The sequence below is a fragment of the Ooceraea biroi genome, chromosome 1 (assembly GCF_003672135.1).
Source record: "Ooceraea biroi isolate clonal line C1 chromosome 1, Obir_v5.4, whole genome shotgun sequence".
Classification (NCBI taxonomy): Eukaryota; Metazoa; Arthropoda; class Insecta; order Hymenoptera; family Formicidae; genus Ooceraea; species Ooceraea biroi.
The window spans coordinates 10,730,889-10,745,840 of NC_039506.1; the positions used below are offsets into that span (position 1 = coordinate 10,730,889).

General features: G+C 45.5%; 2 protein-coding genes across 4 annotated transcripts in view; one reads left to right on the top strand and one right to left on the bottom strand.

Annotated features, from left to right (window-relative positions):
• Positions 1-11,399, bottom strand: part of LOC105286726 — a 35,335-nt gene extending 23,936 nt beyond the window's left edge. For all 3 annotated transcript variants that reach the window (XR_895305.3, XR_895304.3, XM_011351876.3), the window contains exons 1-7: positions 11,230-11,399; positions 5,710-5,821; positions 4,485-4,681; positions 2,663-3,797; positions 1,889-2,142; positions 1,255-1,521; positions 692-871 (exon numbers count right to left, since the gene is read on the bottom strand). Coding sequence is in view for 1 of the 3 variants with exons in the window: in XM_011351876.3 (XP_011350178.1) it covers positions 692-871; positions 1,255-1,521; positions 1,889-2,142; positions 2,663-3,797; positions 4,485-4,681; positions 5,710-5,821; positions 11,230-11,308 (2,224 nt within the window). In the remaining 2 variants the exon portion in view is untranslated. The remainder of the gene's footprint in view (positions 1-691; positions 872-1,254; positions 1,522-1,888; positions 2,143-2,662; positions 3,798-4,484; positions 4,682-5,709; positions 5,822-11,229) is intronic.
• An 853-nt stretch (positions 11,400-12,252) lies between these two features.
• Positions 12,253-14,868, top strand: LOC105286728 (transmembrane protein 53). Its single transcript, XM_011351880.3, has 5 exons — positions 12,253-12,584; positions 13,047-13,254; positions 13,345-13,497; positions 13,742-13,864; positions 14,204-14,868. Exons 1-5 carry the CDS (start codon positions 12,370-12,372, stop codon positions 14,480-14,482), a joined length of 978 nt encoding a protein of 325 aa, XP_011350182.2. The 5' UTR covers positions 12,253-12,369; the 3' UTR covers positions 14,483-14,868.
• Positions 14,869-14,952: the final 84 nt, after the last annotated feature.

Sequence of the window (14,952 nt, forward strand, 5' to 3'; positions counted from 1 at the left end):
ACGAAATTTTAAAAATTCTCAAAAATAGAAGATGGAGAAAGATGAAAGTCGTAAACAAAATGTACAGTATGAGAGAAATAAGCAGCCAAAGTTCCTAACATTGATATAAATCATTTATCTGTCCGACTTACTTTAAGAAAATAAAGATAAAGCAGAGTCTCACGTGAAGGCGTTCCTGGCAAAGTTTCCGGGTACATGTCGCAGAAGATCGCATCTCCAGTCCTAACAGTAACGCGATAGATACTCCAGGCTTATTAACAGGAACTTATTAACTTAACTTGACTTAAGCAGCCGTACTAACACGTGCAAATTTGCAAACTGGATTCACCCACGCGCTGTAATTTGAGCGCACACTTGCGTTGCCTGACAATGAGTTCGAAGATACATTCTGATGTGAGACAGGTGCTGGAATCTCGTTCGCAACCCGGCGTTTCTCTAACAACAGTCTTTAAAGCCGGGAACAAGATACAAGGAATTCAAAATTATTGCAAAGTTAGCATCGCCGTTGTCGATCGCTTTTACAATGCAGTAAGCATCTCTTCTCCCTATTTCTACTGGATTGTCGAATTGTTGTAGGACGTAATTGCGTAATTAATTATCGCACAAATTAACACGTTAGCGAACCTGGAGCCAGGATGATCGTCATTTTGCTCTCGAAAGTGAGAAGTGAATTTTGTATTATCCGACTTACCGATGCACGTCCCGTGGGGTGTCTGTTCGTAACCCGGCAAGCAAGTGATAGACAGGCTGTCCAGAACCGGTTGATCCTTCAGCTCCATGGGTTCGGCGCATCGATAAGAGCCTGGAGTATTAATGCACCCGAAGCGACACAACTCCGTCTGAAGATCCGGCACCGAGCACTCGTTCACATCTACCGGCAAGATGACTGTCATTTGTCAAACGTCTCACCGTTTCCCGGTGTAAAAATCCGGACGTATATTTTATAAGAATTTTAATCAGAATTTGAAAAATACGTAAGCTGAATGCGTCAACGTATACTGTATGCACAGATTTATTATAAAAATTCGTATCAGTCACATAAATGTAAAATACCGTCGATATTATGTAAGAAAGTTAAATTATATTTTCACGGAATCGTCGAGAATTCAGAAAAGAAAACCTGAAAATTATATTACACACGAGGATAGTTTTCAAAATTTATAGCACGCTTCGTGTCAAGTTCTGATTAAAATTTCAACTATTCTCGTTAACAAACAAGCAAAATTTTTTAAATGATCGGATCAAGTAACTCGCCTTGGCAAGTCTTCCAGTCATCCTCCAGCATGAAGCCGTCAGGACACAGGCAAAACACACGGCCCATCGTGGACAGACACGTATGAGAGCAGCCGGCGTTGTTAACGCTGCACGGGCCAATATGCTTGTCGTGTTCGCACGTGTGATTGTCAGCGGCCAGTGATGTACCTACCAGACTGTCACAAGAACACTCGTAGCCTCCTACGCGATTTCGACAGGTGTCCTGGCAAGGACCGTGCCCGTTGTTCAACAGACACTCGTTGATGTCTGCACGATAAATGACGCGTAATTGTTTAATGTGCTATTACTGCTGCTGCTGCTGCTAACGACGATTCTACCACGCAGAACTGCGATTAACCACGCGAATATATTGTCAATATTTGCAAAGCGTAATTACCGTACCGGGGCCAGTTAAATCCTAATAAATTCCAGCGAGTCATAAAGAAAACAGAATTAAAACAAAAGCAAAATAAAAAGACCGATTCGAAATATGGAAATTAAATTGCAATTAAATATGCGTGCGGATTCGTCCAAGAATCGAGCCGAGAAAAATAAAAATTCATGTTCTGCGTGGAGATTCGCTGCTTGCGAGCGGAAAACCCGGAAATTAGCCGCACGGCAAAATCGTGCTCACCAACGCATTTGCGGCCATCCAATCTGTATCCCTTGTAGCAGGAGCAGACGGGACGCCCGTTAATTTCGTTGCAAACGTGCTCGCAGGATGCCTCGGCGCATACCCCGTTCGGGTTTTGCTTGATCTCGCACTTTGGCACCTGTCCCACCCACTGACGACTCCTGCAGACTAATCGGCTCGTGGGGGACGTCATGCGGAAACCTGGCACACACTCGTAATCGGCTTCCAAATACTCGTGGCCCGGGGTCGAGGACCTTTGTAATCGTGACGTGAACGCGCGGTGAGTTATTTTTACGATGGAATAACTCTATTTTCGCAGATCTGGCCAGAGTACGCCAGAACAAGGGGTGGGGGAGGGGGGGGGAGAGAGAGAGAAAAACGCGTTTTAATCTGGAAGAGCGCCGCGAGGGAAAAGTTTACCGCTATCTACGGATTTCGCGGCAGCTTCGGCACACACGCGCGGCCACGAAACCCACCCTCTTTTTTGCTACAATAAAACATTGAATCCCCTAACGAACCAGCCGCCGTGCGTTACTATCATCTGACCATTAATCGGACAAATAAATACATTCCATTTGCTTGCGTTGACTGACATTTTAATTAAGGGAAAGTCGGGCTTCGAAAATGCCCGAGGATCATAATCGCGGGAATTAAAATCGCGGTCCGCCACGCACACGCGTACAGCTCGTGACCGTGTAAATCTGATGATTTCGAGATTATCGAAATTGAACCGAGCATTGAATTATGGATGTCAAAAGATAGGAGGACGCTTACTTTACATATTTGATCAGCGCGTGGCGAGATAGAGGTGCTGGCAGGAACGTCCCGTTTATGCATGATAAGTCTCCTCTAGTGCCGTCATCCTGCGCCTCACTCGTCGCGCTCGTGACTTCCGCGCTTCCGTCGTCGTTGCCGTCATCGTCGTCGGACACCCCCTCGCTCTCTTCCGAATTAATTATCGGCTTTCTCGGCGAATGAACGCCCGTGGTGCGACGAATCGACGCCGGCGCCGGTAACTCCTCGTGGCTCGGTGACATCAGCTTCAGCCGCGACGTCATGTACGCGTTGTAGTCCTTCAGGGTCCTCTCCAGCACCTGGTTCTCCAGTTCCAGAATCGGCAAGTCCTCCTCGGTCCTCGAGTAGCCCAGCATCTTCTCGGCGTCATAACGCGACTCGCTAAGATCGACCTGACCGGAAGCGATCGCATTCTCCGCGTTTTTGACCGCGCTTGAAGCGCTCCGTTCTCCAGCCGATTTCTTCGGAGGGCTGTCGAAGATACCATCCTCCAGGATCGACGGGTCCTTCGCGGCCGACCTGGAAATTTCCATCTCGAGCTGCTTAGAGAGTTCTCTCTCCACGGTGTCGGCTGTGTAAATGCCACGTCGTGGCATCGTCAGACTTCCCATCATCGGGGAACGATCCTGGGGACTCGGAGATGCCGTCGTGCCGACAGTAATCGTTAGCGAATCGCGATCGATGGGGGTGACGGTGAACGGTTTGTCGGTTGCGAGCTCGGATGTAGAGGCTTCGGTGAAATCGGGTTTATCGGCTGTACCATCGCGCGTCTTCCGCTTGTACTTCGATGATCGACGCGCAACGTCCTGCCTTTTGTCGTTCCGCCGGGAATTCCTCCTATCACTTCCGTTCCGCTCCCTCCTGTTCTTCTTTTTCCGTCTACGCCGCTCCGCGCGGGACTTCCGTGCCTCCCGGTTCTTCGACCTCGACTTCGACAGGACATTGTTCCTCCTCTGCGACGATTGTGCCCGCTCGTTCTCGCTCACCTCGTTCTCGCGACTGTCCTCGGCAATCGCGTGATCCTCGGAACCGGGACTCTTCGACTCCTTCGCCCTACGGCGCTTCTTGCGCGTCCGACTTCCGAAATTGCCTTCCTGCTGTCTGCTCAATATCGCTGAAGATCACGAAGAAACTAAATAAATGTTTGCTGTGAGATGTTACGACAAACTGAAGCGCGTACAGCCGGATGCATTAATATATAACAAGGAAGTAATTGATAACATTACAGAAATGATTATTTAATGATATATAAAATTTATAAACATACAGATATAAAATTTTCAATGACTGTTGCGATAATAATGTAAACTAAACTATTATAAATAATAAAATATTAACTCCGGATAATGCACGTTTTAATCAGTTATGACAGCAAACATTGTGATATAAAATAACATAAAGATATAATAATTAATTAATTTTTTAAAACATTTAGTCGATAATGTTCAAATAGCAAATCTTGTTTATGTCGTCATTAGTTAATTAATTAATATAATTATGCTTATTCAGTTATGCTTCGTACTTGTAAATACGATGTCTTTAGGACACGTTGAACAGCAATTAATTGGTTCGTGTGCGCAAGTAATTAACTGAATCTGAAAGTGTCAAATTTGTTTTCGCGACACTGATCTATAGCGCGAGAAACATCAGGAAAACTAGCGAAATTGCTTAAAAGGGTGAGAAATTTTTGAAATAACGTAACTCGATATTCCAGGCGCGCCGTTCTCGCTTCGTTCACGACTTACTTACCCGGAATATCCAGGATACGTTTCCCATATCGGCAAAAGGCGATTTTACTCACTGACGTTTACGTTCCGCCCGAGAGGAATTTTCGCACCATTTTCCGACAAAAGGAGGTGTTTGTCCCCGCGCTCATCGCCGCGGGCCCCCGCTTTCGCTTCCGTTTCCGTCTCCTCCGGCTCCTTGACAACGCCTCGCGATGTGAGCGTCCTTCTGTTTTCCTCGAGTGCCTCCGTTCTCCCAGAAGCTGCGTCCCGACTGATAGATAACAATAGCGCAAACCATCTTTACTTTCCCAAAGACAAGACATTTAAGAGGTACTTGTCAACACGATAAATAAATCATGAAGTGGAGACATGTCACGTGATTTCAATGCTCCAAACGCAATAACTTTGGGATGAAAAATGACCCAGTTAAAATGTAGAAACAAAATGAAATGATATTATTGACTAACATACTTATTAAAATTTTATTTTTTATTTTTATTTTCCACCGCGTATATCATATTTGATACCGAAACTCAATTTTAGGCCAAGTGATATTTTTGTATTATTGGCAGATAAAATGCAATAAAACAATTGTTGATGTCACTGTTACTGCTCTGTGATGATGTTTATTAAGTTGCATCAAGTTTCACTATTTATATTCTACTAAAAAATAAATTTCCAGAAAGCGAAAATATAAAGAATTTTTACATATTTATCAAACTCTATAGTGTGTTTTTGGTACACGTGGCCTAGAAATGACAACTACTCAAAAACTTGGCAAAAAACGACAGGCAACGTTAAATAATGTAACGATGCTTTTTAAAATCTAGCTGCAGTCAACATTTATTATTTCTGAAGAGAAAACGCGATATTAACGTACACGTAATTACATATTACAGGACATTTAAGAAACAGATTTATCGTAAAAAGATTTTCTTTTCCCTACAAACGCCACGTGATTACCTACAAGCCAATGCGTAACGATATCATGTTTCTTTGACGTTACCACTTTGACCGCAAGCTGTAATTACAGCTTAATTCTATTAAAGATCCGTGATATCCGATCGGAGAGATCCGCTCGCGAATTTGCTCGACAAAGCATACTCATCGAGCCGGAAGCGCCGTTAGGCTTTCCTAAAGAATTTCATTTCTCATGTTACCGATGCAAACTCCATCCCTCTATCACTAGATCCTCTTCATCGCGTCGCATCCGAAAGAAAAACGAGGAAACAACAACACAGTTTATGATCGCGAGGAAAAGAGAGAAGAAAAGAGCTCGCTACGCCCGGGATACTTTACCTATACTGCTGATGGGTTTCCAGATTGGTGTACGAGTTGTCGCCGGAAGGGTCGGGTGGTCTCCCAACCCCGTCCCTGAACGTGCCGTGCACCCCGGCATTCTGGCAGAGTCCTGTAAACGAGCGGATTCGACGTTAAGCCGATCATCGTTCTCGACGGAAAAGTACGACCAGACCAGAGGGGGAGGGAGAAGGGTCGACGGGCACTTCCCGTGACTGCATCTCCGCGAGCGATGCAGTCGCAGCAAGGCGAAAATGCGGAAGTCCTATTGTGAAGTTTGCCGGGGCTGCGCCACTTGAAACTTCGACCGTTACCACGGTGGAAACTCCACCGGAACCTTCCGGAAATCATCGGTCCAGCCGTCATTTTGTTGTGCGGATTGGCCGGGGAGTTCTCCGCCTCGCGATGCGTGATCGCCGGCATGAAAATTCCGTGAAATGTGCCAAGACGGCGATGAGATCGAGTTGGCGAAGGGGAACGGAAACGAGATAGGTAGATAGATAGATGAGAGAGAAAGAAGGAGAGGGAAAAAGGAAAGGGTACGAACCAACGTACCCACGGGGGAGGGGTAAACGATTTCTGCAAGATGAACGAGACTTAATCTCTCGGATGTTTCTTAGACGTCTTTGAAAGATATCCTTTAAAACTTTTATGATGTTTGAGAAGGCGCGCTTCTCAAAGAACGGATTAAAGGAAGGATATCCTTTGCATATGGCGGCATGTGTTACGCTACGAAGTAATCTCAAGAGCGAACATTTCGAAGATGCCTCCCTTTTGGCAACGGGAGATGCTTCCTTAATAAACTCATTTGCCCAGTGATATGAATGCCACGGTGCGCTAACGAGGCGATACCCTATCGGGCCTCCCTCGGAAAAGTTTCGTGAAGGGGGAGGTGGATTATGCTGGAAAGTTTCGCGAGGCTCTCGAGGGAGACTCGAGAAGCGAAACCGAGCGCGTTCTTCTCCGGCGTTGTTCAAGAAAGCTCGACGTGGAAAACGCCTTCGACTAATCTAGATAATCTAGGCGATATCAAGTGGCAATTGGCATAATCCAGCGATAATCGACTTTTTGCATTGGCATCCAAAACAAACGCGGAATAGTGCTCAAGTATAATGTTTGCGAGGTAGTTCCCATGAAATAAACCTTCGGGAAACGATTCGTTTGGGTATTTTAACACATAACACGAATATATACAGTTTATATCTGAATAAATTAATTCATCTTTTAGAAAATAATCGATCAAGATCAAAAGATAATGAGCAGCGCCATTCAATACACTGAGAAAAATATCTAATCGAATAATCGATTACGTAGTAACAAACGGATATATCCGATTAAATTGTATTAAGACGAAGAAGATGATCGGACATATCCGATGAAGATAATCGGATATATCCATCATTTAATCGGTTTAATCATTTAAATAAAATTAACGATCAGAAATATTAATATAACTATTTAATTGGCTTATCCGATGGAAATTTTTCCCAGTGTATGATTCAGTGCGACGAAATGATGCAAGTTTAAGAAATGTATCTTGTTGTTAATTCATTAACAAAACAATCTTTCGACAGAAAGCAATTAAAACAGCACGGACACATTATTATCTTTCTATCATCTAGTAATTGTGGTGCGCGTGTTTATATTGTATAATACCTCGGTATTCTCCTCGGTATCAGCTATATTTGTTCTTATCTTGAGGAGCCTCGTTCATAAATTGTTTTCTTTTTCCGCGTACCAGTTTAGCAGAAATATATATATAAAAAACCGAATACGTCAAAGCAAAGAGAGAGAGAGAGAGAGAGAGAGAGAGAGAGAGAGAGAAAAGAACCGTTCCAGCAGAAACAATTAAAGCGACCAACTAAGCTTTGCCGTGAGCACCACCGAGTAAATTCGTTCGTTTCTCTATCGTAATAGCGGTCTCTCGCCACGAAGGGGTGGAAATTCTGTCGCGAAAGTTTAATTAAATTCAATCAGCGGTAAACGCGACGTCTACATAATATTCTATCGAGGGTAAACTGCCCCCTACTGTGATTTTTCGTTTCTCTTAACTATTTCAGCTAGAATGTATAATGGATTACAGACCTAATCACGCAATTCTCGTGCAATTTACATCGTTACATCATTGATGAATTGAAGTAATCCCTGGATGTTGCGTGTTTAATGGCAAACGTCGCTTAAATCGGCAATCGGAGTGCTTGAATATTTCATCTTTATTTCCGTGTCGCCGCGTCGAAAATAACGTGATACAGGGCACATTATACCAGCGCTCGCGTGAATAAATAAGTGAATTTCAGAGAGCGCGGCGTCACCATACGCGCCCTCGACGCTCGCAATTTTTCATTCGTGCGCGCGTGTTCCGCGACATTTCGCGTCTGCACTATTCGCGGGTCATCACCCTTAAATATCAGACACGCACGCGACAAATTGCGCCTTCCTTTTCAACAAAGGACACCGACGAATAAAAAGTTCAAGACTGCCCAGGAATTTACATCTCGAATTCTCGCCGAAGCACCGAACGATCGCGCATAAATTTATCGTGAACATTCCGACGATTACGAGTCCGAGTGACCGTAAAGGGAATCCAATTCGCCCCCGCGTGCGCGTTCCGACATATCCCACCGAGAATTCGGTGCGCCGAATTCAGGTGTAACGGACGATAATCTTAGACCGGAACAGATAATCGATGCGTATCGAATAATTCGAATCGAGTGTTCGAGCGGAACCTCTTGCGGCTTTCCTGGCGTACCGCTTATCGTTTACTCGCGAGCGCGATGTAAGCCCAAGAGAATTTCTTCGTCAACGTGTACCTCCACCTTGTGAGCGCGATGGATGCATCGTCGTCGTCGTCGTCGTCGTCGTCGTCGTTGATCCTCACCCCTGGCCCGTCCTCTTCCGTATCCCCTTCCCCGTCAATTTTCGCTGCGACATACGACGCTTGGGAGACGAGATTACCCCCGGTAATGTTGCATCGCCAATCGAACGAGAATGAATTTCCGGAGCCGGGGCTTGGCCGAAAGAGCCGCCCCGTAGCCACGTAGGGGATAAATATCCGTTCCCCGAAGAATACCCGCGACAGCGAGAGGGCGATCGATAAAAAATGACGCGCTTCTTCCAATAATTATTCCGCGATATGCGCTAAGCTCCTCTCGTCTTTTGCGGCGAGATAAACGTTCGTTAAATGTTTAACAGGATTGTCCGGAAGAACTGATTACAAGGAGATTACGTTAGATCGCTCGTAAGCCGTAAATTACGGATCCTGCACGCGACATCGATAAGGGAGCACGAGTTAATAAGATCGTAAATTACTGGAAATTTATAACACTCTTTCTGAAGAACAAAGCAGGTCAATAGCGCACTCGTAATTAACGCAGCACTAATTAAACAACATCCTCCGTTTTCAATCATCAAATATTGTTATTAAATGTACAAGAATTTATTTCGTGAATCAAAAAACCGTGGACAAATTGCTCGACAAATAAAACCAAGTGTCAGTCCAATTTATTTTATTCGAAACGATTTATTTGTTTGTCCAAATGATCTTGTTTCCTGTTTTTCAACAATTTTTCAGTTTTGTATCACTTTGCGTAATTTAAGTGGCGTTCGCAGACAGCACGTTACTTTATTCGAGCCATATAATAAATGCGGAATACATTAAAATAATTAAGAAACAGCGCATCAGAAACGGTACACACGTCTCGTCTCTCGTAAATCTTGCGCATTTTGTCCATTTTGTTAATCCTGTTCCACAGCGCGGGAGAATATGCAACAACGTAATTGCGTGCGAATGCTATGCGCCAACCGCGCGGACAACCACATAAATCGCATAAACGAGTTAAGTGCTAAAGTTAGATTGTCTAACGCTCGTTGTTTCTTTTTTCAAAAATAGTAAAACGGATCAAAGCGAGAGGGATGCCGAGAGCAAGAGAGGCAGAGAGAGGGTCTGCTTAATGTTAGCCCGTAAAGCTGTTAATACGCCGTCCGGCAGCGAAACTAATTGCGTTACACCATAGAAAGACCTCGAGACGGACGGACGAGGGGCGGGCCTGGTATTCATTGTGATTGCGCGGTCCGTACAATACCCCGTGAAAATTAACAGACCGCGCTTCAAGTCGCTCGCGGGGACGTCGGGTGGGAAGGACGGGAAACGCCGAGGTTGAAATGGAGTTTTCCGTCGCGACGAGGGGGATCCGCGAAGATGTAGTGGACTATTTTTCACCTTTAAGATATGAGACATCGAGCGGAGGAAACGGCGCGGCAGTAGTGTAAATATTTTTTTTTCGCGACGGAACCCGACGCGAGATGGCCGGTTTGCCTTATATCCTCTGCCGCTATCATCGCTAAGAAGAAATAATGAGAATGCATACGCATCTAAGAGAATACCCGCGTGTATTTATGAGAAGGCGAAGCTTGCGAAAAGAAAGAGAGAAGTCTTGCTTTACGCGCCGCGATGGTCGCGCATTGGCGGCCTCTGAAACGGACGACTCATTATTGAGTTCTACCACTGCGCTTGGTCATCGGGCCGGCCGCGCAGCGGGTGAACTTGAGCGGAGCTTTCGCACGCAACGTACGGCGGGATGAAACGATCGGAGCGGGATCTCGGCCGGCTAATCTCGCGCGGGAAACTCGTGGCGCGTTTAAAAATCTCGGCTATCAAATTTGCATATTATTACGGTCTCGGAATGTTCTTTATTCATGGTCCCGCTCCTTTCTGCACACAAGCGGAACAGCATCTCCGTTCGGCCTTTTGAGCCTCGGACGCGAGGCGAGAGGACGTCTCTCCCTCTCGTTCTTTGTTGCTCAGGCGTACTGTACAAATTAAAGCGCCGACACAGGCCGACGTTGCCCAAGATTGAATCATTTCGTAAGCCCCCGAAGATTGATCGCTCAATCGACTATCTAAGAGACCAGACAAGTCACACAGTCATCAATCATCTCGTGAATAATTGCGTTTCCGCGCCGGTTTTCCAATCTGCGCTTTTATTTCTAGGGTATGAACGCGATAATTGATCTATGCGATATCATAAACAATTTGTATAATGAACCATCGTCACTGAGTTAATAATTTAACGCGGCAATAATAATTGAAAATATCAATTGTAATTGCAAATTGTTTATTAACCAAATTATTTGATCTATGATAATAATTATTTGCATATGTTAGTTTGCGCAACGTATCAACACCGATACAAAGCGCCGAAGGAATAGCCCATTAAACATTTACATCAATTATACATGCAACGCGCAATAGTGTTACAATGAATACTGCTGTGCAAGTAAATTATTTCGATCGGCAAAAGATTGAAAGTAAAACATTAATTCCACGGAACGGAATGGAATAACGAATCACCAATACTTTTGACATGGGATCGATTTATTGATACGGAACGCGGAAATTTGCAATAACGCATATCCAGAATTTTTCCGCGGGAATTCAACAGATTTCGCTGATTAGTAGAAAAAAATAGAGATAAAAGAAATAGAATAAAGATAAAAAAAAGAAGGAAAAATTACACTCACCGAATGGGGAAAGAATTGCCGTGAGGAAAAGGGCAACACAGGCGAGCCTCGCGTGGCTCGGATATTTGTCGATGCACATTACGCGACGAGTGATCACACCGACATTGAAAACACTCGAAACCGTATCGCGCGGCCGCTCGCGTGGCTCTGAGCGTTCCTTGTTGGATTTCGAGTTTGAAACGCTCTCGCCTCTCTCTCTTTCTCTCTCCCCCTCTCTATCATTGTTCCTCTTCTCTCTCTCTCTTTCATCTTGTGCTCTTGCGCGTCGCGGGACCGACGGCCGGCGTCGCGCAGCTCCCGGATGCTGCGAGCGGTCCAGCATTGGCGCTTGGCGATCCGTTATACGAGCCATCCGCAGTTGGCGCCACCCGCTGGAGGTCGAAGAGGACCACGCGAGGGAGAGATGCGCAAAAATGAACGTGCACCCGTGCTTTTACCATGGGAACTTTATCTTGCAGATCCCTTCCTCCGTTTATCGCGCCACGAACGAGATTGCTCGGATAGTTATAACAATTTTAGGATTTTTATAATTCAAAATTTTTAAATCCTCTGTAATCTTTCATCTCGATTGCAACTGTGTAAATACTTAATTTTACAATTATTGATCCCGATAGATCGTTAATTTTCCACCTAGAAAATTATGGGAGATCGAGTTTTCAAAGGATCTTCCCAGAGCGCCCCAAGCGTAAACTTTATCGCTCTCGCTGTTGCCTTACTCATTTTTCTGAACGGTACACCGGCATTTTTCAATACCCTTCGCCCGTAATATTTTGCGCTACGTTGCCCGCGTAATACGTCAGTTTTAATAAGATTTAATGTGTCGTGTACATGCGCACACCCACGCACCTGGACGCACGTCCACGGGCGCCATCGTCCTCGTCGGCATGACCTAGCTCCTGTGTAACTTCCTCGGATATCGATCCTCCGACGCGTCCGCGCGGCTTGGCACAACGACGCAAGCTCGAGTTGAAGCCGCGGAGAGAGCCACCCTCCCGGCGAAGCTACGTTTACGTCCGACTCCTCGTCCCCTCTCTCTCCCTCTCTCTCCCTTTCTATCTCCTTCTCTCTCACTGCTCACCCCCGTACCTCTCTCCTTCCCTCTCGTGATCCTCGTGAGCAGGAGCACGGCAATCGGACAAGATGAGCGACCAGGAGGAACTGGATTATTACATCATGTTTCCATCGTTCCCGCCATCCCCGAAGGACCCGACGTTGACCACCAGCGGGCCGGATCAGCGGGAGGAATTCGTGTTCGTGTACGAAGAGGACAAGCGGCCGGTTGTTATCCTACTGGGATGGGCCGGTTGTCAGGACCGATACCTGGCCAAGTACAGCGCGATCTACGAGGAGAAGAGGTATCGCGATCCCGTGTCGACCCCGTGTGAAATTGGACTCGCGCGTAGAGCGATACCGAAGCCGAAGTGTGCGACCGATCATCAGGAAAATTGCGGATACTCCTGCCGGAAGCCTGAATGTCTGAGATTCTAAATACTCTGCGCATTCGTGATCGCTACCACCGGGCGAGTCATCAATTCACGCAATTTGCGGGAACGATTTGGAGAGAAATCGCATGGAGACCAATCTCACTAGACGAGATCATCTCGATGTTGTCGGGACATTGACTGCGAATCGGAGATCGCGCGTTCGATTCGTCGCGGTGAATGGATGATCGGTGTCGCATCTTCAAGGCCTTCAAGGGCTTCGCATTGTGACTTCCCCTTCGGTCGCGAGTTGTAGCGCACGCTCTCTCTCTAACGCTGTATACAATCCAATCTTTGATAAACCACTGATCCAAAACGCGATTCTCTGTCCGGCAGTTGCATCACGCTACGCTACACGGCGCCGGTAGAATGCCTGTTCTGGCGCAGGAACAAGATGCCGTACCTCGGCAAGCGGCTGCTGCAGGTGATCACCGACAAGCGGCTGAACGAGCACCCGATATTCTTCCACGTCTTCAGCAACGGCGGCGCGTTCCTCTACCAGCACATCAGCCTCGCGATGCAGCGGGCTAACACGCCGTTCAAGGTGAGGATGAAGCGAGGTCCGCGGGAGATCCGCGATGCAGATAGTGCGCGGATCATCGGTAATTGTGATCACTGCGGGATCGTTCCGCAGGTCCACGGAGTGATATTTGACAGTGCACCTGGCGAAAGACGGCTGACGACGCTCTTCAAGGCCATCAGGGCGATGATCGGCGGTCATCCTCTTACAAATCTGCCGATGTCCCTCATGATCACGCTCTTCCTCTCTGTGATTTGGTTCTTCGAGGTAGGCAACTCAACGAGAGCATCATTGCCATTCATAATTATCACGTCCACTCGGCGAGCATTATGATTTTACTACTAGCAGACATGAAATGATCGGCATCTTTATTACACTTGTTCCGAAATTAAGCTCGATATATTTTATTTCCTAATTTCAATTCGCGACGAGCTACATCACGTCCATCAATCGAATCATTTCAGGGCTGTATCGACGCTGTACAATCTATATAACGATTTATGATCGTCAGGTAATTGCACAGGCATTCAACAGAACGTCCGTTCAAACGAACTCCATCGCCCTCGCCGAGGAGGCTTACTCCTGGCCCCAGCTGTTCCTGTACTCCAACAGCGACAATCTAATTCCAGCATCTGTGAGTTTCGTCGATCGTCATTAAGAATCCTTGCAACAAGTTTTACTTTCGCAAACATTAGTTCTCGTATAATAAATTCCTTTAATACAAAGGCGAAAAAGAATGAGAGAAAACGGCGCAGAAAAATCTATCTTGAATTTATTTATAATATTATTGTCTATATAGATTTTTTGCAATTTCCTCAACTTAATTTTTTATGTTAAATTATATGTAATAGAATAATTCCATGAATGAGTTCTAATTGACTACATGAAATAGGAAAATATCAAAAGAGAACGAAAAGAATGGATAAAAAATCGAACGTAATCTTATGTTTAATCAATTCTTTCGGAATCACAGGACGTCGAGAAATTCGCCAGCCGGCGAGCTGAGCGGGGCGTGCGAGTGCAATTGGTATTGTTCACCAATTCGCCGCACGTCAAGCATTACACGACCTACCGCGACGTCTACGTCAACACTGTGTGCGGCTTCATCCACGATTGTCTGACTTCGCCAAGCCCGTCGAGGGACCTGATGTCGTTCGACTGCGACGAGAGAGGCTCGCAGAGCTACGATGCGTACTCCGGTCTCACCAAACGCGTCGTGCTACCCCATGAGGCCACCCAGCTGCAAAACTAGAATAGCTGCGATATTATGATAGGTAGAATAGTCACTCGCTGGAGAATCGAGTACAGTCTCGCCGGTGCGGTTGTAAAGGGAGAGAGGATTCTTGAAGGATTTCTCAACACCTAATTTTTAAATATAAAAAAACTCGCGGAAAAAGTAATGAGCGAATTAAAGAATAAATCTGGAAAGATATATATGCTTGGAATTTGTTTTGCATAACTGATAATTGAGATTTCTTGATTTTCGTTAATTAATCAAACATTTTATTCCAATTATGTTTGCTCTTATTTTCTTGCAGTTTCATCTATCTGCTTGAATTCTGCAAGAAAACAGTGTAATTAGAAAAATCTTTATTAAAGCTGTGAAATAAATTATTATATTAAAGCGACTGAGAAAAATAGATATCAAAGAGGAAATCCAAAAATCGTGCAAGTAAAGCTTGATCTTGAAAATTAGAGATCTAAAATTTGACAGAATAGCTC

Bases quoted from the DNA above. Each gene is read 5' to 3' on its own strand.
- LOC105286728 (XM_011351880.3), top strand. From the start codon at position 12,370: ATGAGCGACCAGGAGGAACTGGATTATTACATCATGTTTCCATCGTTC. The intron at 12,585-13,046 runs GTATCGCGATCC...TCTGTCCGGCAG, and splicing joins GCGATCTACGAGGAGAAGAG to TTGCATCACGCTACGCTACA. The intron at 13,865-14,203 runs GTGAGTTTCGTC...TCGGAATCACAG, and splicing joins ACAATCTAATTCCAGCATCT to GACGTCGAGAAATTCGCCAG.